General features: G+C 44.1%; 2 protein-coding genes across 2 annotated transcripts; both read left to right on the top strand.

Annotated features, from left to right (window-relative positions):
• Positions 1–5390: 5390 nt before the first annotated feature.
• LOC121706935 (WD repeat-containing protein 53-like) lies at positions 5391–9751 on the top strand. Its single transcript, XM_042089086.1, has 4 exons — positions 5391–5879; positions 9031–9160; positions 9258–9530; positions 9600–9751. The coding sequence occupies exons 1-4, from the start codon at positions 5391–5393 to the stop codon at positions 9749–9751; spliced, it is 1044 nt and encodes a 347-aa protein (XP_041945020.1).
• A 1921-nt stretch (positions 9752–11672) lies between these two features.
• On the top strand, positions 11673–26350 carry LOC121706934 (alpha-2-macroglobulin-like protein 1). The gene is made up of 7 exons (XM_042089085.1): positions 11673–11774; positions 21604–21692; positions 21846–21968; positions 24433–24613; positions 25018–25177; positions 25427–25479; positions 26318–26350. Exons 3-7 carry the CDS (start codon positions 21886–21888, stop codon positions 26348–26350), a joined length of 510 nt encoding a protein of 169 aa, XP_041945019.1. The 5' UTR covers positions 11673–11774; positions 21604–21692; positions 21846–21885.
• The last annotated feature ends 542 nt before the right edge of the window (positions 26351–26892 follow it).

Raw genomic sequence — 26892 nt, 5'->3', positions numbered from 1 at the left:
TAGAAAATTGACCTGTTTTGTATATTTGTTTTAGGAGTTTCATCAGTTTTTGTCCCTTTTAAGCTAAAGGTTTATCTTACCTTTCATATCTTCTGTCTCACAGAGGGCCATAGTCGTCATAGTCGAATGTTTAGTGCATTTTGAAGGGAGTACATTATGCTAAGGCAAACTGGTTCTAATCCTGGGTACAGGGTCATACAGACAACAGGGGTACTGGTGTTGCCCATTTTTCTAACCACATGAGCAATCTCCTTACGAAAAAGTAGTATAGGAATCTTATAGTATTTGGGACAAAATATTATAGTAATCTTATAGGAATAATTGGGACATACTGTAGAAGTACTACTAATAACTCTATAATATCCTGTAACCGCTATAGTTTTTCTATATAGTAGTCTTATAGTATGTCCAAATACTATAGTGTTCCTATAAGATTACTGTAATATTTAGGCTACTTTTTCTGTCATACGTGACGGAAAACAACTAGAGTAGGCTAACCTGCCAATGTCAGGCTATCAAAGCCATAGTTCTCATTACCGGAGAAGTCTTGCAGCACACATTCTCTGCTTCTGTAGGCATTCTGGTACAATTCCAGCAAAATATAGCTAGGTAGGCGTGTTTGCATTTAGATCTATATATATATTGGGCTATGACCAAGTGGTCTTTCAATGATAGTATCATGGAATTCAAACCATAACTATCTAGCTATTCCGATAGCATTAGCAGGCTAGGTCAGTGGCTGAACTGCATTTAGGGTGCTTACCTGTGTTGTGAAGTAAAATATCTACTAGGAAGATTGCAAAGACTTTTGACTGTGTAAAGAAATAGGTCTTTATTTTAAAACGTTTCCAACTGTTTATTACTTGAAAGCAAGATGACGATTGTCACAAACGTTTACCTCTTTTAGGAGAAATTTTAAGCTGACAGGCAATTGTTACCATTCTATTAAACCAACGTTCACCGACAAACGATCAGGAAGCGGTTCTTCTTCCTACTCGAATACTAGGATCAAACACATGAAGTTGTATCTCCGAAGACATTTTGTGCAACAGTTTTGACTCGAGTTTTAGCCAGGTTTTAGCACTGTAAAGTTGAATATGGAGCACAGGCAGAATCGGATGAGGACGCACTGGAGGAAGCGTCACAGTACTGTTAGCCAATCAGAGGTGAATTCATTAGCATGTCATTAATATTCATGACTAGAGGCGAAATCCAGTCGTTCCTCCCCGCCCACCTTCCCCACCAAACTAGAACAGCATGAAACAGACGCAGGAGCATTTTTTTCACCAGAACCGGCTCACAGGGCATTCATCAACACTACAGACCACTGCAACATTAATGAAGAAACCATGAGATGAGACCTTTCAGCAAGTGTGTGATTTCCAAAACCAGAACCGACTGCACTTTGGTTAGCTTGCATTTGCTTTGCTGTTGCTTAGAATGTTAGATTCTTGCGATAGATGTCTTCAGACAATAAAAAGTAATTTGGAAGGGAAATTGAAGAGAAGAGTTGCCCCCTGCATTGGCCGTGATTCCCCTTTGAAAATCAGAGGTTCACAGGCTACTGTGGCCTTGGTCAGTGGCGCCGCCAGCCGTAATCCTGTAGCCTATGCACCAGAGGTGGGACCAAGTCACTGTTTGGCAAGTCACAAGTAAGTCCCAAGTCTTAGCACTCAAGTCCAAGTCAAGTCCCAAGTGAATAGAGAGAAGGGCAAGTCGAGTCCAAGTCCAAGTCTCATCAAAGCCAAGTCGAGTCCAAGTCCAAGTCCCAATCTTTTTCAAGTCCTGAACAAGTCATCAGGTACTCTTCACTTAATAATGGCATTATTAGACTATCGATCATAATTTTAACACTTCCATCTAATCCACAGAATTTTTTTTTATAAATACAGATTAAACTACACATACACACTACAGGTGCACACTACACATACACACTACACACTACACACTAAAGGTGCACACTACACATACACACTACACACTACAGGTGCACACTATACATACACACTACACACTACAGGTGCACACTACACACTACACAATACACACTACACACTACACACACACACTACACATACACACTACAGGTGCACACTACACATACACACTACAGTTGCACACTACACACTACAGGTGCACACTACACAATACAGGTGCACACTACACACTACAGGTACACACACACACTGCGCACTACAGGTGCACACTACACATACACACTACACACTACAGGTACACACTACAGGTGCACACTACACATACACACTACACACTACAGGTACACACTACAGGTGCACACTACACATGCACACTACACATACACACTACAGGTGCACACTACACACTACAGGTACACACTACACACTACACATACACACTACACACTACAGGTACACACTACACACTACAGGTACACACTACACACTACAGGTACACACCCTACACACTATAGATACACACTACACATACACACTACACACTACACACTAAATGTACACACTACACATACACACTACACACTACAGGTGCACACTACACATACACACTACACACTACAGGTGCACACTACACACTACACAATACACACTACACACTACAGGTGCACACTACACACTACACATACACACTACACACTACAGGTACACACTACAGTTGCACACTACACACTACAGGTGCACACTACACACTACAGGTACACACACACACACTGCGCACTACAGGTGCACACTACACACTACACATACACACTACACACTACAGGTGCACACTACACATACACACTACACACTACAGGTACACACTGCAGGTGCACACTACACGTGCACACTACACATACACACTACAGGTGCACACTACACACTACAGGTACACACTACACACTACACATACACAGTACACACTACACATACACACTACACACTACAGGTGCACACTACACACTACAGGTACACACCCTACACACTATAGATACACACTACACACTACACATACACACTACAGGTGCACACTACACACTACAGGTGTACACTACACACTACACACACACACTACACACTACAGGTGCACACTACACACTACAGGTACACACTACACACTACAGGTGCACACTACACATACACACTACAGGTACACACTACAGGTGCACACTACACGTGCACACTACACATACACACTACAGGTGCACACTACACACTACAGGTACACACTACACATACACACTACACACTACACACTACAGGTGCACACTACACACTACAGGTACACACTACACACTACAGGTACACACCCTACACACTATAGATACACACTACACACTACACATACACACTACACACTACACACTACAGGTGCACACTACATGTGCACACTACACACTACAGGTGTACACTACACACTACACACACACACTACACATACACACTACACACTACAGGTGCACACTACACATACACACTACAGGTGCACACTACACACTACAGGTACACACACACACTGCACACTACAGGTGCACACTACACACTACACATACACACTACACACTACAGGTGCACACTACACACTACAGGTGCACACTACACACTACAGGTACACACCCTACACACTATAGATACACACTACACACTACAGGTGCACACTACACATACACACTACACATACACACTACAGGTGCACACTACACAATACAGGTGCACCCTACACACTACAGGTACACACACACACTGCGCACTACAGGTGCACACTACACACTACACATACACACTACACACTACAGGTGCACACTACACATACACACTACACACTACAGGTACACACTGCAGGTGCACACTACACGTGCACACTACACATACACACTACAGGTGCACACTACACACTACAGGTACACACTACAGGTGCACACTACACACTACAGGTACACACTACACATACACACTACACACTACAGGTACACACTACACACTACAGGTGCACACTACACACTACAGGTACACACCCTACACACTATAGATACACACTACACACTACACACTACAGGTGCACACTACAGGTGCACACTACAGGTGTACACTACACACTACACACACACACTACACATACACACTACAGGTGCACACTACACATACACACTACAGGTGCACACTACACACACTACAGGTACACACACACACTGCACACTACAGGTGCACACTACACACTACACATACACACTACACACTACAGGTGCACACTACACATACACACTACACACTACAGGTGCACACTACACGTGCACACTACACATACACACTACAGGTGCACACTACACACTACAGGTACACACTACACATACACACTACACACTACAGGTACACACTACACACTACAGGTGCACACTACAGGTGCACACTACACACTACAGGTGTACACTACACACTACACACACACACTACACATACACACTACACACTGCAGGTGCACACTACACATACACACTACAGGTGCACACTACACACTACAGGTACACACACACACTGCACACTACAGGTGCACACTACACATACACACTACACACTACAGGTGCACACTACACATACACACTACACACTACAGGTGCACACTACACACTACAGGTGCACACTACACACTACACATACACACTACAGGTACACACTACAGGTACACACTACACACTACAGGTACACACTACACACTACAGGTACACACCCTACACACTACAGATACACCCTACAGATACACACTACAGGTACACACTACACACTACAGATACACACACACTACAGATACACACTACACACTACAGATACACACTACAGATACACACAGGACCTTTTCAAGGCACTTAGGGGGCCTCAGGTTTAATGGGACCTAGAGGGCCCTACATCCAACCACATAATCTTTCCTATCTTGTGTTTTATTTATAAAGTGCGTACAGTGCATACGCATAAAATGGTAACATTTGAACACAACCCCCCCCCCCCCCACACACACACACACACACAAACACACCAACCCCCCACCAAAATCCCGTATAATTAAGCAATATAGCACGAGTGAGAGTGGGGTTGGTCATGGATATTCCCACGGGTGTTGTTCGGCCGTAGCCACGAGGCCGGAGGCCCACTCTCACTCGTGCTATATTGCTTAATTATACGTCAAATTGTGTCAAATCTTCGCATTGTATCGCGGAGTGATTTATTATTAGCTGTGCAAAGTCTGAGTTGAAATGTCCAGGGATATTCCAACTCATGGAAAGTCTCTCGGCCAATCAGAAACAAATAAATAGTTCCATAGAACCCAATTGTTGTATAATCTTTTTTGTAAACATTATATCGAATTTTATATGTGCATACACATGTAAAAAATAATAACTGACCAAAATAATTGACCAAATGGTCAGTGGTTATATTGCGTGCTATGTCAGTGTGCACCATCCCATTGTAGATCGCTGGTCTGATTTCGTTGTTTTGTCGTCCTGTGTCCAGACTATAAAGCCGGCGGACATCGCCACAGTGCGGAAGCTGGGGAAGCCGCCTCACCTGATCATGCGCATCATGGACGCAGTGCTGATCCTCTCCCCAGCGGCGCCCGGCCTCCTGTACGTACCGCACGGGGAGGCGGTGAGTGTGTTGGACCCCAGGAACCTGAAAGAGCCCGTAGAGCATCTGAGCGGAATCGGTGAAGATGAGATTAACGGGCTGTCGTTCAACGATACGGGCACCATGCTGGCTGCGGGTGACGACTCGGGCGCCGTGAGGATCGTGGAGGTGCAGAACGGGAAAGTTGTCCGCACGCTGCGCAGACACACAAACATCTGCTCATCTGTCGCCTTCCGACCGCAAAGACCGCAAAGCCTGGTGTCTGCTGGACTCGACATGCAGGTAAGGGTGTGTGTGTGTGTGCTTGGGTAATGCCTGTGTTCCATGTACTATGTACGATGTATAGTGAGTCTATGTAAAATGGTCTATAATTGTTGTAGCTTGTATGACATCTTTTTTATGTATGTGTCACCGATGCTCTCTGGTTGCCCAAAGACTTACTTACACTTACTTACTTGCTTACAACCATCACATCATACAACCATCACATCAGCAGACAAATACATCTCAATGCCCACAACTCCAGAGGAACTGTATTCAACTCGACTCCAAACACGAATGATTAGCACTGGTCAGAAGAATTGGCCTGCGCAGATCAGAGCACGGGTCACTCTGCTCCAGAGTCCTGCACAGGTCCATGCCCACACCTGCCAAGTTCAGCACCAGATCCGACCCGTCACCCGTGTTAATATCAAAACCGTTTTGGTTCTCATCCGTTACCCGCCAGCACAGATGCTCAATAGCACACACAGTAAACATGCTCAATAGCACACACAGTACACAGATGCTCAATAGCACACACAGTATAAACAGATGCTCAATAGCACACAGTATAAACAGATGCTCAATAGCACACACAGTAAACATGCTCAATAGCACACACAGTACACAGATGCTCAATAGCACACACAGTAAACAGATGCTCAATAGCACACACAGTAAACAGATGCTCAGTAGCACACACAGTAAACATGCTCAATAGCACACAGTAAACAGATGCTCAATAGCACACAGTAAACATGCTCAATTGACCGATCCCAAGCCCCGCCCCCTTTTGCTATGTCACAATGAGGACTTCGGAGGACCTCGGTCAACCTCGGTCAATTTTGAAATTTCTAGTGGCCATTCGGTATGACAATACGCCAGTTATGCGAATGCTATAATGCTTCTTTTGCGAGTAGCTTAAGTAACTAAATAACTAAAGAGCTCAAAAAGGTTCAAAGATAAGCCTGGGATACTTGTAGAAGTGACATCCGATATCCTGACCGTGTGAAACGTTAACACACATAGGCCTAACTTTGCATAACAACCTTTGCATAACTTTGGATAGGCTGCTACTTTTCAGTAAAGAAATCTGAGTGTGTACGAAAATGTTCCCTTTATTTGTGTTCATAACTAGGCTACACACAAAAACATAACTAAATATGGTTTCCACTGATGAAACGACAACATAAGCCTACGCAAAAAATTATACCTACCTTGCAGGAACTGAACTCGCATATTCATACGATTGGAAGACGCGCAAAAGAATACACCTTCAATCACGTATCGCCTTACACACAACAAGAATACTTTCAGCTTTGCTACCTTGCCATGTTTAACTTGGGATAGAAGACTGTTCACAGAAATAAGCTAATGATCATTTTTTCAACAAACGCAATAATAGCCTATACTGCGATGCATTATTGATGGCTGAACGAGAGATAGCCAATGTCTTCTAAAGATCGAATCATGTGCAGATTCAAAACTATGCAGTCTCGAAATCGCCCATATTAGACAAAGGCTACTACATTGCCCACGTTTAAATTAATTATAGCATAAGCGGGCAAGTCTAGTGCAAGACAAATCACGTCTGCAAACTGCAGATATGTCAAACGTGATAGGCATGGGTTTGAACTCGGAGTGGTTTTTTTTTTCAATACACTTGTATCATGTTTATTTGAACTCTTCCTTCTAAAGCAGCCATTCAAAATAATAAGTAGGCTATCGGCCTACCGAAGAGAAGCTATCTCTCCACCTCCCCAACATGAGCTGCTTGGCTAGTCACTCTCCCAAGTTGCGTGGGAACTTGGATCTGCAGCACTTGGTCCCGTCTTCTATTAATCCTCGAAATATGGTTAGATTTTGTTATGGACACGTCAACACCATATTTTTGCACAGACCTGTTTATTGAATCAGTCACATCTGCAGCAAATAAGGTAAACTACCTGCTCGTGATAACGTGCTAATTGTTTATCCCCAGTTAACATGCATCCCATTAAGATCCACGACACCGGATTTGTTTGTCCTCAATTTGTGGTGTTCCACCTCGTTGATAACAGCAGACATTGTGAATGTGTACATCTGCATACTGAAGGCCTTTCTGGCCTCTGTTTTTTGAATATGTCAAGATTACTTGACCCCCAGAAATCCAGCATACACTGTTGCACTCGGCTAAATGGGAGTGCTGCGTCCCCATGTTGAACACGCGTTCTCGCACACTTTCCTGCAAACTTGTCCGACTTAGCAACAGTAACTATGGGACTGACAATGGGAGGAGGGGCTTGGGATCGGTCAATAGCACACACAGTAAACAGATGCTCAATAGCACACACCGTAAACAGATGCTCAGTAGCACATACAGTAAACATGCTCAATAGCACACAGTAAACAGATGCTCAATAGCACACAGTAAACATGCTCAATAGCACACACAGTAAACAGATGCTCAATAGCACACACAGTAAACATGCTCAATAGCACACACAGTAAACGTGCTCAATAGCACACACAGTAAACATGCTCAATAGCACACACAGTAAACATGCTCAATAGCACACACAGTAAACAGATGCTCAATAGCACACACAGTAAACGTGCTCAATAGCACACACAGTAAACATGCTCAATAGCACACACAGTAAACAGATGCTCTGGGAGAGGGTCAGCTATGATTGGTAGCCTCTTCATCTGTAAGCGCAGGTGTTACCTTTGCCCCTAATGTGCACGTCATGGTGTTAAACTTTACTGCTATTAGATACTCCTAATGTGCACGTCATGGTGTTAAACTTTACTGCTATTAGATACTCCTAATGTGCACGTCATGGTGTTAAACTTCACTGCTATTAGATACTCCTAATGTGCACGTCATGGTGTTAAACTTTACTGCTATTAGATACTCCTAATGTGCACGTCATGGTGTTAAACTTTACTGCTATTAGATACTCCTAATGTGCACGTCATGGTGTTAAACTTTACTGCTATTAGATACTCCTAATGTGCACGTCATGGTGTTAAACTTTACTGCTATTAGATACTCCTTTACCCCTCGTGCAGGTCATGGTGTTAAACTTTAAGGGCTCAACATGCTTCTACGTCAACTCCACGGCGTAGCTATGCTGCCATTCCTACAGCGTCGTGACCATTTTATGGCAACTAAACGTGTGTGTTGCAGGTGCTGCTGTGGAACCTGCAGAAGACTCGGCCGCTGTGGGCAGTGGACCTGCAGGACTCCCATGAGCAGGCGGAACAGGCGGGTCGTCCCGGTCAGCTGTTCAACCCCCCGCTGGCCCACTGCCCATCCAGTTCAACCCCCCGCAGGCCCATCCGCCTCCTCCTGTGGGGATCTGCTGGCCTGCGCTGCCGAGGATGGCCGTCTGCACCTGCTGCGCGTGGGCACAGGGTCTCATCTGGACCACCAGGGGGCGCTACAGGGCCACAGCCAGGGCGCCTCGCAGGCCCACTTCGTCCACTTCCTGCCGCACCCCTACTGGCTGCTCTCCGCCGGCAACGACGGCCTGGTGGCCCTGTGGGACGTCAGCGCTCACGCGCGCCCCCCGGAGGCCAAGGCCAGCAACAGCAGCCGACCGCCAGCCAGCCGCAGGAAAGCCAGAATCAGGCCGAAGGGCCGACACCCACCAGCCACAGCCACGCCCCTGGGGGAGGAGCATGCAGGTGGCCCAGAGAGTGCAGCCGCGGGGGAGGGTGTGTGTGAGGGGGCCGAGGCGGGTGTGTGTGGGGCAGGCCCAGGGACACAGGAGAGTACCGGACCCGCTCTCAGCTTCACACACACGGACAAAGTGAACTGGGTCTGCCCCGCCCTGCTCCAGGGCACACCCAGCGTGGTGGTGGCCGACCAGAGCGCCGATCTATACGTGTACCCCCTGACCCTCTAGTGCTGCCCCCTACTGGCCGACCAGAGCGCCGATCTATACGTGTACCCCCTGACCCTCTAGTGCTGCCCCCTACTGGCCGACCAGAGGGCCGATCTATACGTGTACCCCCTGACCCTCTAGTGCTGCCCCCTACTGGCCGATCAGAGCGCTGATTTATACGTGTACCCCCTGACCGCGCTCTAGAGTGTGTGTTTATTAGTGAAAGGTAATAAACTGTGGGCTGCAACATTCACAAAGTATTTCTAACAGAAAGAGAGGTGATGAGTCTGTGTGTGTGTGTGTTTGTCTGTGTGTGTGTGTGTTTGTATGTATGTGTGTGTGTGATGGTGATGATGATGATGATGGTGATGACCTGATATGTGTGTGTGTGTGTGATGGTGATGATGATGGTGGTGATGACCTGACGTGTGTGTGTGTGTGTGTGTGTGTGATGGCGGCGGCGGTGATGATGGTGGTGATGTCCTGATGTGTGTGTGTGTGTGTGATGATGATGATGATGATGATGATGATGATGTGTGCCCCTGATGGAGCTCACTGCACCTGAAGTGTGTGCAGCACGAGACTCACCTGCAGCACGAGACTCACCTGCAGCAGAACTACTGGCTCCTGGTCAGTGAATCCTGATTGGCTGGGATCTTAGATCAGTGAGCCCTGATTGGCTGGGATCTTAGTTTGGGGCAACATATCAACCCGTTCAATCTTATCTGACATCACTGGCTTTGAATAAAAACAAAAACTGTGCCTCTGGCAGAAAGCCTTGTGTGTGTTATATTCTTTATGAAAGACTTGTGTGTGTGTTTGTTATATACTTTAGGAAAGTCTTGTGTGTGTGTGTGTGTGTGTTATATTTTTAAGAAAGCCTTGTGTGTGTGTGTGTGTGTTATATTTTTAGGAAAGCCTTGTGTGTGTGTGTGTGTTATATTTTTAGGAAAGCCTTGTGTTTGTGTGTGTTATATTTTTTATGATAGCCGTGTGTGTGTAGTTTTTATGTGTCTTGTGTATTTCAGTAGGTTCTTTGTTCCAGTGATGCTAATTTTGAACAGGTGTAGTATCTCACTGATAAATGATTATAAACAGGTGTAGTATCACTGATAAATGATTATAAACAGGTGTAGTTGTGTGTCACTGATAAATGATTACAAAACAGGTGTAGTGTTAGAGTGTATGTTTACTGTGTATCCATTCCATGACGAGAATATGTTCTAACTAACACACTGTAGGAGTGAGTTGAAAACGTACTCAAGTAGAAGGTTGGTCAAACAGATCTTTGCCACCATTTACTGGATTCACTCCCCCTACGCTACCCTATGCTCCGGAACAGCTGCTGTGTTCCACCACGGTACAGGTGCTGCTGTTAATTTGCATATATAAACATAAAATCTCAAAAACTTGTAATACATTTTGTCTTTGGTATGATGTCATTAATCAACTGGAGAAGTTTCATAGTGATATAAATTATTCCCCCCCCTATTAGAGTGTTGAGCACAACTTTGGCCTTTAATCTAAAAAAATAATAAAAAAAAAATATGTTCCACTCCATCCTCGGCGGAAGACTTTTAGTATATGATTCAGGAGGGTATTAGGACCAATAAAAACGATAAGGCATTTCTGTTGCAATTTTCTTTTTGGGCTAGATTGACTGGCCTAATAGGCCTATTCTAACTTTCGCACTGCACCATGGACTTCTCTTCGTCATTCACACACACAGAACACAAACACGCTGAATTAAATGCCCATGGCTGCACATGTCATTTTACATTAAGTCGTCCACTCTCAAGTGAAGGGAATAGGCCTACATTTCTTGCACATCAGACTGCCAGTAAGGCTCGCAGCGAAGGACGTTGCTGAGCACGCCCACATACCGTTTATCTAATGTGGCGCAGGCGCAACACAGCACCGAACACTTGGTAGACGCGGTCCCGTTCCCCAACGCCGCACTCTCTACAGGTGAGACACTCTACACGTTTAACTTCAGGCTCTACCGCGGTGCGACGCCAGCCTCATAGATATTGGAGCCTATCAGGTAAAGCAAGCCTCTACTTCAGACTCACTGACGAACACGTGGTAGACGCGGTCCCGTTCCCCAACGCCGCACTCTCTACAGGTGAGACACGCTACACGTTTAACTTCAGGCTCTACCGCGGTGCGACGCCAGCCTCATAGATATTGGAGCCTATCAGGTAAAGCAAGCCTCTACTTCAGACTCACTCGGGAAAAAGTTTGATAAAACAATTCACATTGTGGATTTCATAATTGTGATATGTAGATGGAATAGACGCATTAACATTCATTTATCTGGACCACAAACGAGCGCTTTCCTTTATAATTTACATTAAATCCGTCCAAATGTTTGGGAAAGTTGTTGCGTTGTGTTCAGCCGCGCAAGAGGGGCGATGTGGAGGCGTTTACCTGCATGCTGGTTAACTCGGTGTCCTCAGACTGCGCAGTAAAGTTTGCCCTTCGTAGGCCTCCGAAAACCTCGCGGACATGTTGAGATGGGGTGGGGGCCAGGAGATTCAAATGGAGAAGTTTATGTTTGCGAGCTTTAACAATTTAAAACCCAACGGTTTATCCATTGTGGCTACTTTCATCTCTGCAGACTCTTTAAAAAGTAAGCTACTACCAGTCAGCCATTCAAGTCCTTTGTGTATCTTTATGTTACAGTCCTGGTCCTTTTTGGGACAAAAGTATTGATCATAGGCCAAGTCATCCCACGCAGCTATTGATATCTGACGACACGCTGACAGGGATCCGATTGGCACGATTGCATTCATTCCTTAAATGTGAACAAACATTACACTACCAGCACACACACGTTTATTACATTAAGCACATTGGAGGCTCCACTTAGATAGATAGACAGATAGATAGATACTTTATTGATCCCCAAGGGAAAATTCAACTTTTATTTACCATGATCCCTAGCCTGGCGAGCCAGACCCACATTAAAATGTAGGGTCTGGGCACTCACCGTTCGCAGTGCTCAGTCCGAGGGGCGGAATAATCAGTTGTCTTTCAAATTCCCTCTGCAAGCAATAGGACGCAATAGGATATTTGTTTTCAAGTAGCAGGGAATTCAAGCCAAACCGTTGAAGCTCTGCCATCAATCATTATGTTAAGCCCACCAAACGACTCTATACACAATTTCAATGCCCTGATTAAGTTTCGATTTCTGGAGCTCACAAGCCAACGGAGAGTTGCTAGACTAGCCCTGGCAGCAAATGTAATTGTAGCCCTGCTGGGGAGCGTCTAGATTTCTAGGCTACATGATCCCCCTAACTCAGTGATTTTCAACCAGTGTGCCGTGAGAGATCAGGTGTACCGCGGGAAATTGTCCAATTTCACTTAATTGGTCCTAAACATTAACTATTTAGTTATTGCAAAGTAGGCTAGGATATTGTTGAGTAGGCTATCTGTGCCTGCAATGTAGCCTTGAGAACTGGCGGCGAAAATGGATATTAGAAAGCTACAGTGGGCAGTGCTTCGACTCACTCGCGGTCCATGCGGTATCACGCGACTTTAATTTGTATTTTTCCAGTGAGACGCTGCAACAACCCAAACAACCGGTAGATGGCTCAAGTGAGCAGGGTGTCTCGTAAAAAGAAATGGAGCCTGGAAAACCCTACACAGACTTCACTACAGACTTTAGCAGACTGGTTTAGAAATAATGTAATAGCCAGAAATATGCCTGCCCTGCCCTAATAAAGAAATATTTGGTTAACTGCGAGTGAATCCCGTTTGCAGCCGTAGACGCAGGACAAATGAAACATTCTGGTCTTCTCCGAGTGCAACGATGATAGACAGACATCATTTGGAGTATTAACCTCCGTTGCTCAGCCAAATGCCTTCCTGTTACGTCCTGTTATCACGGAGTTACAGGCGATAAACGATTTTTGATGGTCACAAGTTTACTTCATTAGGGACTGTTCGTTATTTATTTAAGGGGCTACCGGAGGAGTTTTGGGAGCATTAGTCCAAAAAGACGTGACCCTCCCTCGCCAGCAATACATTTTTCTATGACCCTCCAAAGTGATTATGAAAGAATCACTGTGAACTTTTTCCGGATTTATCGCCTACTGTATTTTAACGTTTTCACATATTTGGCCATAAGCCGTTTATCATAGGCTATCACGAAACCAAACTACAAAGGCGAACACTTTAACAGGGGGAATTAATTGGGCATGAATCATGCTGAACGCTATTTCGCTACCTTAGAATAATAAGGTTCTATCTGCGTTTTGAGTAGGTAGAATCGGGATGATTGAAACGGGGACGAATGAAACATTCCGGTTTTCTCCGAGTGCAACGACAGTCATCATTTGGACAAAACATGGAGCATATTAACCTCCGTTGCTCAGCCAAATGCCTTCCTGTTACGTCCTGGTATCACGGAGTTACAAGCGATAAACGATTTTTGATGGTCACAAGTTTACTTCATTAGTGGTTTATTTTTTTGGATTATTAAAGAGTGTTTTTCATTTAAAGGGTTGACTTCGTGCTTATTCAGTAGAGCATGTAGTGCTCTCCCCAATCCCAGACGTTCACATTGCATGTTTGTTTGTAATGGATGCAACCGCGAGATAGGCTATGCATTTGACAATGAGTTGTTAACAGAACCAAGACCTATAGCCCAGCAGCAATCTAGTGACTGATCGTTATTTATTGAAGGGGCCACCGGAGGAATTTTGAGTGCTTCAGTTGGAAGTTGCATGACCCTCTCTTGCCTGCTAGAAATTGTTCAATGACCCTCCGACAGAATTGTTAAAAAAGACATGACCCTCCCCTGCCAATTGTCTTCCGCCCGCGCCACAGCCACACACTTTGTGATAACGTTCTTAAATCAATCTTTCCCGTGAGCTTGCATACCAGTCCTTCCTTTTCAAATGTGTTGCGCCTGTTTGCACAATTTCACAAATAATCATATGTGATTAATAGTATGACAAATAATCCCTGTGCACGGGGACCGAAACAATGCATGCCAACTGTTTCCGTGTTTATCACGTATTTTAACTTTCCCCGCTGTCTTGCCGTTTTAATGTTTTCGCGTAGAATATCCCATATTTTAATACTCTCATAACAGCCCTGCCATCGGGCCTGTCTCTGTGTTGCTCTGTTGCTACCCCTTGCCCTTCCAACGAAACAGATGTCTTCAAATAATCGTTTTCTTTGCTTGAAGGCGAACTTAGAGTGATGTTAACCTATTTAAGTTTAACGGCGCGATTGTCGCGAAAGCACGATTCATTGGCGCTTGCATGTTCGGCCTTATGTCTACGTGCGCACCTGAGGCTACTCGGCTGCAAGAGAAATAATTTCCCCTGTTTGTATGTTCACTGCAAGTTGGCCTACCATAACTTACCAACTCTGCACTGTAGACTGGCTATTTATATTTTTCTGTGAAATAAGCAAATGTATTTGTTCAACTTTATGAAGCAGAATTACGCATAGGGTACTTGGAACATAATACATTTGACAAAGGAAAGATGAATGTTGCTAGTGACAAAATATTAACTTTCAGTGTTTTACGATGTCTTTGTCATGGGGAAGTGTTTTTCCCCATGCATTTATTCTAGGTTACTGTCAGTGACTGCCGTGAGAGAAGCGGGTTCTGTGTTTCGTTCATGTCAGTGACTGACGCGAGAGAAGCGGGGTCTGTGTTGTGTTGCGTTGCGTTGCGTTAATTTATTTTCATTGGGCATACCGTGCCGTGCCGTCCACAGCTCTTCAGTTCTGACAAAGCCAAAATTACTCCTTTTGAAACAATGAGTGCAGGAAGCGCGTTTGTATGGTTATATTGCTTGACGGAGGGGGGGGGGGGGTGGTGTCCCAAGCAGCTTTCAGCCATAAGGCTACTTTGAGAACATTTCAATTCACCCGACACTAATATTCAAAATGTTGAAAACTATTTCGGCATAGCCTATAAAGCAGTTTAATTAAATGGAATGTTAGTTGTAAACAAACGAGCTACTTGGTGAGGCTTGGCCTCACAGATGCGCTCGTGCCTTAGATGGCAGGAAAAATCTTCACGATAGGCCTATTAAATAACCACCCGATTCACGTTGGCTGGGGGGAAGGGGGGCCATCAGACAATTGTGCCCAGTTAATCCGGCCCATCCCCCAAAAAATCACACCTTCCCACCTCTGACAGCTTAAAAGAAGTCAAGAGGACTCCTTACTCACAGACCTATTCACAAACCTGCTGTTTTGAAATCCTATGCAGCTACAGGAGCTTCCAATCGCGAGGAAGCAATTTTGCATTGTAGGCATAACTAACATGCAATAACGCCGCCAACAACAACCAAAACTAGGCTAATCATTGTCAACATGTACATTAAATGTAACATTATTGTGAATCAAATTAAAATGTTCTCTTTTGCAAACGTAGGCATAGTAACAGAATAATTTAATAATGTTACAAAGATACTACATCAATCCGTATGTTTCATTGGGCCACTAGGCTATTTGTTTTGCCTTGATTCATTTAGGCTAGGCCTTTTTATTCAGGGGCCGTATTCACAAAGAATTTTAAGGCTAAAAGTAGCTCCTAACTGGCGAATTTAGGAGCAACTCCTAAAAATAATGGGCGTGGCACTCCTAACTTCAGGACTCCTAATTTTTTCACAAAAAGTAATTCACGAAGCATTTTAGACCTAAAAGTAGCACCGAAGTCTGGGACAGCTTAAGTCGAGAGGACTCCTAACTCACTAAGACCTATTCATAAACAGCTTTTTTGTGGCATTTTACGTTGCGATGTTTTGAAATAGCCTATGCACAACAGGAGCTTCCAATCGCGAGGGAACAATTTTGCATTCATAAAAGGGATGCAATAACGCCACCAACAACAACCAAAACTACTCATTGTTAACATGTAAATGAAATGTAACGTTTCATTGTGAATCAAATTAAAATGTTCTCCTCTTTGCAAACTGTAGCCTAGGCATATGGTGACAGATTAATTTAATAATGTTGCAAAGGTAGGCTACTGCATCAATCCATAGGCCTATGTTTCATTAGGCTACTAAGCTATCTGTTTTGCCTTACTCTTTATTCATTTAGGCTAGGCCTTTTTATTCAGTTATTAATCATCTTCCGTCCTTCGCACTACTTGTGTAGCGCACGCATTCTCCGACCTGTCACCTGTCAGTCATCATCGGAAGAGAGGTGTTGGGAATTCCCGCGTTACAATCGTCAGCCAATCAAGGTGGTCACTTCAGTCAAGCTCGTGCATGAGTAATGACGTCATCCATAGCCACGAAGACTCACTCCTAGTTTAGGAGTTGTCTGAAAGGCTTTGTGAATAACTTTTAAGAGAAAACTCCAATCTAAAATCTGTAAGTGCGATTTAGGAGTAGCCTACTCCTAGTAGTAAGATAAAAGCCTTTGTGAATAGCCTACGGCCCCAGTTATTCATCATCTTCCGTCCTTGTGTAGCGCACGCATTCTGAGACCTGTCACTCATCATCGTAAGGGAGGTGTTTGGAATCATGCCCGCCAGCCCGCGTTACAATCATCAGCCAATCAGCCAATCAAGGTGGTCACGCTTGCCCATTTACCCAAATTAATGTTCGAATATTACTGATGATCATTGTTATTTAAGAACATGCAGTGTGCGTAGGGTACCAAAAACATCTTGCTCGTAAAAAAGCATCATAACGCACATTCTGGCGGGTCTGTTATTTACTGTAGGCTGCGCAAACCACATGCCTTTATTTTGGGCAAGCCTGCATTCATTCAACCTTTATTTATTCTCGGAGGGTCATTGAGGGAAGCCCTCATTTTCAATGAAGCCGAAATTACAGAAGCGAAGCAAAGCGCCCCACAAACAAGACAACATTCGAGGCCTTCTGTTGAAGAATTTTATATAAAGCCTGCGCTGACAGTAATCCTCCAGCCCCTGATAGGCCTACCACAGCTGTGGATAGTGTGGAATGTTCAAGTAATAACACAATCCAATGTGTGTCTCAATTGTCCCCCGCTGACCACCTCACACATTTCTCTAGATTTTGCAAAGAACTTACATGACACAATGTCATAAAATATGCCAGTTTTAGGACACAGAATAATGTTTGTAATGATGCCAGGTATTGTCGAAGGTGCATGGTGAAGTGAAATTCTTACTTTGGAAAACAAACATTTGCCGATATCATCGCCGATCATCAGAATATTGCAACAGATTCTGTGTTCTGGACTGTAGGTAACTTGTTAAGCCAGTGGTTCTCAAACTTTTATTTCATTCCCCACTTTGATCAAGGGGCATGACTGATGATAGTGGAGATAACGTGTTATCCCGAGGCTTTTGCAAGTCAGCATCTTCGACGGTAGTCTATTAAAAATATAAGTTTTCAATGTCCTAAACGGAGAGCCATACTTTATTGTTTTTAACGATCTCTATGCTACTCACAAAAATGTAGGCATGGGGACATGATGAAGTAGGTTATCCAACTGTCGTGTGTTAAATTATTGTGATTACGAGCCAGTGGTTTTCAAACATTATGCGTGACTCGGACATCTAACTAAATGCAACAGGCTCATATCGTCCTCGCATTCGCAAAAAGAGGACCAGTGTTTTGTCAAATTGCAAATAGCTATTCGTTTTAACTATTTTTTTATGATGGTAGCCTATACAAAAAGCACTTCATACTATCTTAATCTTGGAATATGGGGAGGGAAGTGGCGCGTCTGCAGTCAGCCAAATATGAATGTAATTCTGTGGCATAAAGCAGATGTAATTGTTTATTGTACAGAAAAATAAAAATGACATGTCAAGCAGTCAATTGACTACATTGCAGTCAAGAAGTAGGGCAAATTAATTTACGAAACCAAAACGTGGGTCATAGTTGTCTAAGCCTCTATTGCGTAGCCTGTTAAAAACGTCGCCAGATAGTATTAAATCGGCAACAACATTGTTTTCTGCAGAAGCCTACCCAAGGCTACAGATTAATTCTGAACAGTTATTTCTCTACTGGCTCAATTATCACACCACTGTTTTGATTTGCGTAGTTGCGTTAACCCCAACACTGACAATAATGTAGACGGCACATTTCGATTTTCGTGTAGTCAAGCCTTAAGCACCCAAGTAGCCTAAATCGAGGTAATGTTTAATTATGCATGATTTATTTTGTTATTGAATTGTAGGCTGGGATTACTCTCGGCAACAATTATGTAAGGGACGGCAGGCAGAGCGACGCACAGTGGCTGAAAGTGGTACTAAAGCTTCACGCAGCTTCACGCCGCGTAATGCGCGAATGAAGTGGTCATTTGAAAGCGATGCCCACTGTAGATACGCATTTGGCTCCAGAACATAATCATGATATGGCGGCGACAATCAAGGCCAAAGAAGTATGGAGCTAAATTTGTCTCAATCAGGCTTGGAATTTCACCATTCTGGGGGCAAGGCCACTTGGCCTTCAGTTGGGCATATTTGGTGGGGGGCACAAAGGCCCCATGTCAGGGCCCCAAGGCCAAAGTTAACTATACAGTAGTAGGCTATAAAAATGATCAAAGTTGTATTTAGCCTATTCACTGTAGTAGACCTGCATCACTGTATGAAACATTACAAAAACATGAAACATGACATATTACATAGAACTGTAAATCATCTGATCATCTAATATTTACAGATATATAGGCTATATATAACATTTATTTTATATTTGGCCTGTTATGAAATCATGTATTGAACAATTTAAGCACAGCTCAGCTTTAAGAAACTCAAATAGCCTAGATGCATGCTTAGCATTTTGTGATCATTAATGCTACTTTCACATACTCTTAGTCAGCTGTCCTCTGATTTACCAATATCTAGGCGATATTTGTAACATTTATTTTGTATTTGGCCCGTTATTAAATCATGTGGAACAGTGCAAAAGCCAAAATTTGGAGACATCCATGGATGTCGAACTTTACTGCAAATTCAAAACTGGATTACTCTGGAACGGCTAACTGTACAGGGGACTGCTTTACACCTTTGTGTTCGGTAAGGTCTCCTGTTTATTCTGATATATGGTTTGTCATGTGTTAAAAGAAGGGTTCGTAAAGTATTCCACCGAGATGAATGGGTAGGGAGATCATGGGACGCAAAACCTTCAGTAGAATGTATGATTAAATTGAATGATATTATTTACTTTTCTCGCGAACCGTTCAACACAGCAATTATCGGCTAACATTGTTTAAAAGGTGAGAAAAAGCTCTTTCATGTGATACTTGTGATGTCTGTGTGATGAATAGGCTACGTCGCGAGTAGTTCAACTGAAAAAGGGTGAATTTGGACGCACTTTCTTTCTTGCGCTGTCACTTTCTCCACTGCGTAAAAGACTAAATTAATTTGCGCTGTGAATGCCAAGATTATTTTGACAGGCCACAGGCTAAATAAAAATCGCTATTAGTAGGACGCAAAGCAGAATATTGAAAGAAGGGGGCACCAAGGCCACCGTGGCCTGTAAACCTCTGATTTTCAAAGGGGCCTCACGGCCAATGCAAGGGGCTACGACGGCCATGGCCGTCGTGGCCGCCGTGAAATTCTTTCCCTGGTCTCAATAATATTTGTATATGTGCAGAGGGGGATCCACAAATATTTCTTGATTTGCATGTGTGTTTTGATGTCTACAAATAAAAAAAATAATATTTGTAACTCGTATATTGATTTTTACAAATATAGATGTGCATTTGTAAATACAAGAAATTCACATTTATAAAACCGAAAATTTCATTTGTGAAATGTGATTCTGCATTTGTGGATCACCAGCACACGCATTCTTCGCTTTCCAAAGTTACGTGTTTTTGAGACTTTCTTCACATGAAAGTCACACAAATCCACACATAAATAGGCCTACTTTAATTCACCGGCACACAGAAATCGCAATCCAGTAGATGGCGACATCCACAAATATTTCTTGACTTGCATTTGTGTTTTGACATCCACAAATAAAAAAAAAAAAAAAAAAAAAATCATTTATAACTTGTAAATTGGTTTTCACAATTGTAGATGTGTATTTGTAAACGAAATGGCATTGGTAAAACTGAAAATTGCCTTTGTGAAATCTAATTTTGCATTTGTGGATCACCAGCACACACAGTTTTCGTTTTCGCATTTGTGGATCAGCATTTGTGGATCACGTATTTTTGAGACAAACTTTGCGGCAGAGAAGCCACCCAGATCCACAAGTAGCCTGCTGACACTGTCTAATCCAGTAGATGGCAGTGTTGTTCTATGGGACTCGTAACCAAAGATTCTTTGCTCATAACACACAGAGCTAGCGAACCTAGTTCTTAAATCTAACAAGTTATGCCTTTTACAACAAGCTTTTTGATGGATAAGTGGTGTTTAATTTCCATAATCTTTGTTTAGTAAACGCATAAAACTGTCAGTTTGCAAGCGAAATCAAGAATTACGATCTTTGAGTTTGAGAAATATTTGTGGATCCCCCTCTGCGCATACATGTATGCAAATATTATTGAGACAAATTTAGCTCCATAAAGAAGCAACGGGTGTCTCTGATTGACGGCAAGTGTCTACACGACTCTGGGTTTTTTGAAACCGGTGAATTTATTTGATCGGTTAATGGCCTCCTTACACCAAACAACTTTGACAAGATTTGGGAAAGATTCTTAAGAGTGGAGTCTTTTGAATAAAGCTTGAATGGGAGGCATTAGTTAAAAGACTACAATCTCAAGAATCTTTCCCAAATCTTGTCAAAGTTGTTTGGTGTAAGGGGGCCATTAGGTGTTTGCCTCAAGCAATATGGCTGCCGATGACTGCTAGATAAGTAGGCCTACTTGAAAAGGAAAGATGCAGAATCTGAACTGATCTGTAAACAAATGAGATTACGCTGTGTGGAATTCTGTTACATTTTTAGTTGATGGTGTGCTGCTGTACACGGCCCTCGTATACCAGGAGCCTCCGCTCATCACCAAGATCAAAAAGGAACTGGAGCAGCTTTTAAAGGTGATGCTGCTCTCTGATGTTGCCCTGATGAACTCAGGAAAGGTCCTAGGTCATACTATCTACATGGTAATGTGGGGAAATGTTTGTTTGTGTGGAGACTGAAGTCCACCACACCGAGGACATCATGCCTCCCTCTCCCTCTTGTCAGCACAGCAGCAGGAGCATCAGGCTGAGTTAAGAGAATCAGCGCAGAATGGCCCTCACCAGGATCCTGATTGCTGGAGGGCTGCTACTCTGCCTCTACACACTCTGCTCCTCCACAGCAACGGCAGAGCCGTAAGTGTGTGTATATATATATATATATATATATCACACACACACACACACACACACACACACACAGCAACACCAGAGCCGTGAGTATACACCCCCCCCCCCCCCACACACACACACACAGCAACACCAGAGCCGTGAGTATACACCCCCCCCCCCCCCCACACACACACACACACACAGCCACGCCAGAGCCGTCAGTATACATACACACACACACACACACAGCAACGCCAGAGCCGTGAGTATACATACCCCTTGTCCACACAGATCACCTCTTGTACCTCCTGCTGAGGCTAGCAAGGGGCATCCATCAGGTGGAGAGGGTAGTGGGGGCATCTATCAGATGGAGGGGGTAGTGGGGGCATCTATCAGATGGAGGGTAGTGGGAACCAAATGAGAGATAAAGGATGCTTTGTGGTTCCCTTTTGGAGGTGGGATGTGTAGTCTTTGGCACGCGGACAGGGTTCCGTGTAGTGCTGGGCGGTATCACCAAAAATGTATATGACGGTTTCATGGTATATGACGGAATTTTTTTTTTTCATGCCTAATCAGGTGTTCAGCATTTTCTACTGAACAGAACAGAATTCATGTGGATGTCTTGTTAGCCAACCATGACAGTCAGGATCTTTACTAGCCAGCTAGTATTGTTCAGTTCATGTCTAGAACATTTTTATTTTTAAGGTGAGATGAATGATCCGATCGCCTACTAGCCAAATAGTTACAGCTGTGGAACAATCTCTGTGGAAACTATAGAAATTTTGTGCCGGGAAATCCCTTAACGTTTTTCCTTAACTAAGGAAACCATTTATGGTATTCCGTGCAACACCCTTAAATAAATCCCTTACTTAAGGAGAAATTAAGCCTTAAGGAGAAATTGAGCCTTAAGGGTCACAAACAGGGGTCCTGTCTGAAACAGTGTCGTGCGGTGCAGCGTTCCGAACGTTGTGTAATCAAATGCACCGGTATGGCGGTATATTAAACATTCATATCATAACGAAAATATACACCGGTATTCTGTGAACCGGTATACCGCCCAGCACACCTGCAGTATACATGGAACTAGTGCTATCTCCTCATTTGCAAGCATGAGTGGCATTAAAACATCCCCTTAGTCCTGGGCTTGCCAACCTTTTTTGGCAGGTGAGCCTATTTTACATTACATTACATTACATTTGGCTGACGCTTTTTAACCAAAGCGACTAACAACATGGTAAACAGTAAGTTTTAGAACAATTCTCACAATTTTAGGACAGTTTAAAAAAAAACATTAGAGTACAGTAAGAATAAGTGCGTCGGTGAGTGCTGTTTTTAACATTTACTTGTCAGTTTAAAACGGCTGGTGAGTGCTAGGATCAGTAAGACTTGTTGTAAGTGTTGCTATGAGAGTAGATGTTCTCTAAAGAGCTGGGTCTTCAGGAGTTTTTTGAAAGTGGAAAAGGATGTCCCTGCCCTTGTAGGAACTGGCAGTGTGTTCCACCAACGAGGAACAACAGATGAGAAAAGTTTGGATTGGTTTGAGCGCACCGGTGGTAGAGCTAGACGTCGTTCGTCAGAGGAGCGCAGCGGTCTGGAGGTAGTGTAAGTCTGTATGAGGGCATTCAAGTAGGTGGGAGCAGAACCGGAGACTACTTTGTAGGCAAGCGTTAGAGACTTGAATTTGATGCGGGCCGCCATAGGTAGCCAGTGTAGCTGGATGAGCAGCGGGGTAACATGTGCCCTTTTGGGTTGGTTGTAGACCAGGCGCGCCGCCGCGTTCTGGATCATCTGAAGTGGTTTCACTGCGCAGGCTGGGAGACCTGTCAGGAGGGCATTGCAGTAGTCGAGTCGTGAGATGACTATTGCCTGAACCAGAAGTTGGGTAGCATCTTGAGTCAATTAAGTCCTGATTTTCCGTATGTTGTAGAGTGCAAAACGGCATGACCGGGCGACTGAGGCAACATGATCCGAGAAGTTTAGTTGGTTGTCAAGAACAACTCCTAGATTTCTTGCAGTCCTGGTCGGTGAAACAGACAGGGAGTCAAATTTGATGTTGATGTCGTGGTGTATGGTAGGTTTAGCTGGGATGACCAGCAGTTCAGTCTTTGATTTTTTGATTTTGATGTCACAAAATGTTGGCGACCCATATCACAATATGAGCGCGCATCTCATCTCTGGTGTAACATCCAGTCGAGAGCGGTACTTTGATTTTTAAGCACATCAATCAAATATGTCATCCGCGCTGTCTTAAGTTTATTTTTACGTTGCTAGTACATACTAGTTTCAAGAGGTTTTTATAAATATATATTCTTATGTAACATGCTAGTACATTTTAAGATGCCTTATACTCAGCCGACCCCCATTTGAATTTCAGGCGACATGGGGTCCTGACCCCAAGGTTGGGAAACGATGCCTTAGTCATTTAATGGTCATTTAATCTGTACGAATGCTCAGAGGGGGTGTGGGGAAACACATTGCATCTCTGTAGGTCGTTCCTGGTGACCTTCCCTGCCCAGATGAGGTCAGCATCCGAAGCCAAACTGTGTGCCAGCCTCCAGAGTCCTAACGAGACTCTGCACATGTCCATATATCTGACCACCGGAGACGAGAAGAAGATGCTGCACCAGGAGACGTCAGACACAGACTTCCACCGCTGCGTCCACTTCCAGGTCAGTAGCCGGGCCAGGTACATCCACACCTGCAGGGCAGGGGCCAGGTACATACACACCTGCAGGTCCAACTACAAGCACAGGTAGACTGGGCCACAGCGTGCACTCCTCAAGCTCCAGATACGTAGCTGTGTGTGTGTGTAAAATGAGCAGGTGATTGTGCTGCCCCCTTCTGCTTAGATGTAGAGTGGCCACTCTACCTGCTGTAGGTTAGCCTGTAGTCACTACCTGCTGTAGGTTAGCCTGTGATTGTGGTCACTACCTGCTGTAGGTTAGCCTGTGGTCACTCTACCTGCTCTAGGTTAGCCTGTGATTGTGGTCACTACCTGCTGTAGGTTAGCCTGTGGTCACTCTACCTGCTCTAGGTTAGCCAGTGATCTTGTGTTTACTCTGTTGTTGAACAGGCCCCATCGGTAAATAAAGACTCTGTGCAGAGTATCAAAGTAGAGGTCCAAGGTCGTACATCTCACTGGACTTCAGAGAGTCGGGTGAAGTTCAGGCCAAAACCTGATCCTGTGACCTTCATCCAGACAGATAAACCCATATACAGTCCAGGCCAAACAGGTACGTCCTCCTATAGACGCTTGCATGTACAGCTCAGGCCAAACGGGTACGTCCAGTCATAATAGACGCTTGCATGTACAGCCCAGGCCAAACGGGTACGTCCAGTCATAATAGACGCTTGCATGTACAGCCCAGGCTAAACAGGTACGTCCTCCTATAGACGCTTGCATGTGGTCGCAGAGTCAGTTGTTGTAAACACCCAGATGGTCCAGTTCAAGGTCTGATTCTAACTCTGATTCTCACTTGCAGTGCATTTCAGAGTGGTTACCATGGATACGGAATTCATTCCCCTTCAGCAGAAGGTGAGTCCTGCTGAGTTTTCTGACTGTTTGTGTAGTGAGATAGACGTCCCCTCAGGAGCTGTACTGTAGTGAGGTAGACGTCCCCTCAGGGACTTGTGTAGCGAGGTAGGCGTCCTCTCACTTGAGCACCCATCCAAAACAAAAAACACGAGCTCCATGACGCGCAGCCTTTATTTACTTTACTTCCTATAGCAGGATTTAGTATACATCTATTAAGTAGCGTATTCTAGTCGCCTCCGCTAATACGATTAATGATCTGCCATTCACAGTGGGGCATGTTCTTCCCTGCACACATGTAAAATATGTTAAGCCTACATTTATTCTGCCTCTCATTGGTGCTTAATGGTGTCTGTTAGTCACTTAGGGCGGCGCAAACCAGAACTCTGGGTATTTCTCATATGCATGTTTCTGATATTCTAATTGACACATACTGCCCATGTTCTGCTCTTGACTTTAAAATAAGAAATGGCAGATTTTGAAGCTGCTCTGCCTGAAGCTCATAACTGCCTAACTGGCATGTGAACAGAAACAGAGTCAACAGAAATGTACGTGTGTGGGCTGAATCTCTTAGCTGAGTGCTTTTTGCTCATATTGGGGAGTTTGGCCCTCTCTCTCTGAGGCGTAATTCAACATAAAAACTGAATGTCTGTGGCTCCCTCTACTGGTAGGTCATGGTAACTGTAACTGCCGACAGCTCGGAGCAGTTCCACGCACTGCTATGTAATCACCATCCATTCCAAATATTCTCCTCTGTAGTGCTTTATAGTGTTGGTTTTTAAACACGATCATCATTTAAATAAAGATAAAAGCACTAATAATTTCTCTTCTGTCTCCACAGTACAGCCTGGTGACGCTTCAGGTGTGTACATAACGGTGTTTTATATATGTATAATCCTGTGAGGGAAATTTGGTCTCTGCATTTAACCCAATCGGTGAATTAGTGAAACACAAACGGCACACAGTGAACACACAGTGAAGTGAAGCACACACTAATCCCGACGCAGTGAGCTGCCTGCTACAATGGCGGCGCTCGGGGAGCAGTGAAGGGTTAGGTGCCTTGCTCAAGGGCGCTTCAGCCGCGGCCCACTGGTCGGGGCTCGAACCGGCAACCCTCCGGTTACAAGTCCAGAGTGCTGACCAGTGGGGCCATGGCTGCCCCTCAATGTGATGATAATGATAATTATATTATGTTTATCTAATTTACTAATGATAATTATATTTATCTATCTTACGTGCCTTTATGTTTACTCCCCCACACCATACTGTGTTTCTCCCTCGGAATTATTCTGTAGATTAATACATTAGTCATCTCATATTCCACTTGAAAATATCCTTTATTAAATTCCTTTGAACTTGACCATACATATTGTGTGAGTCTAAGGAAAAAGTGCTTGTAGACTGAAATTGAACTGG

The sequence above is a fragment of the Alosa sapidissima genome, chromosome 4, assembly GCF_018492685.1.
Source record: "Alosa sapidissima isolate fAloSap1 chromosome 4, fAloSap1.pri, whole genome shotgun sequence".
NCBI lineage: Eukaryota > Metazoa > Chordata > Actinopteri > Clupeiformes > Clupeidae > Alosa > Alosa sapidissima.
Note: the sequence above shows the minus strand (reverse complement) of the source record. Positions and strands in the feature narration are given on the sequence as shown.

Excerpts from the sequence above, each read along its gene's own strand:
- LOC121706935 (XM_042089086.1), top strand. The coding sequence starts at position 5,391 with ATGGTCAGTGGTTATATTGCGTGCTATGTCAGTGTGCACCATCCCATT. Across the intron at positions 9,161-9,257 it reads GCTGGCCCACTGCCCATCCA|GGTCTCATCTGGACCACCAG; the intron begins GTTCAACCCCCC and ends GCGTGGGCACAG. Across the intron at positions 9,531-9,599 it reads CCTGGGGGAGGAGCATGCAG|GCCCAGGGACACAGGAGAGT; the intron begins GTGGCCCAGAGA and ends TGTGTGGGGCAG.
- LOC121706934 (XM_042089085.1), top strand. The coding sequence starts at position 21,886 with ATGGCCCTCACCAGGATCCTGATTGCTGGAGGGCTGCTACTCTGCCTC. Across the intron at positions 21,969-24,432 it reads TCCACAGCAACGGCAGAGCC|GTCGTTCCTGGTGACCTTCC; the intron begins GTAAGTGTGTGT and ends GCATCTCTGTAG. Across the intron at positions 25,480-26,317 it reads TCATTCCCCTTCAGCAGAAG|TACAGCCTGGTGACGCTTCA; the intron begins GTGAGTCCTGCT and ends CTGTCTCCACAG.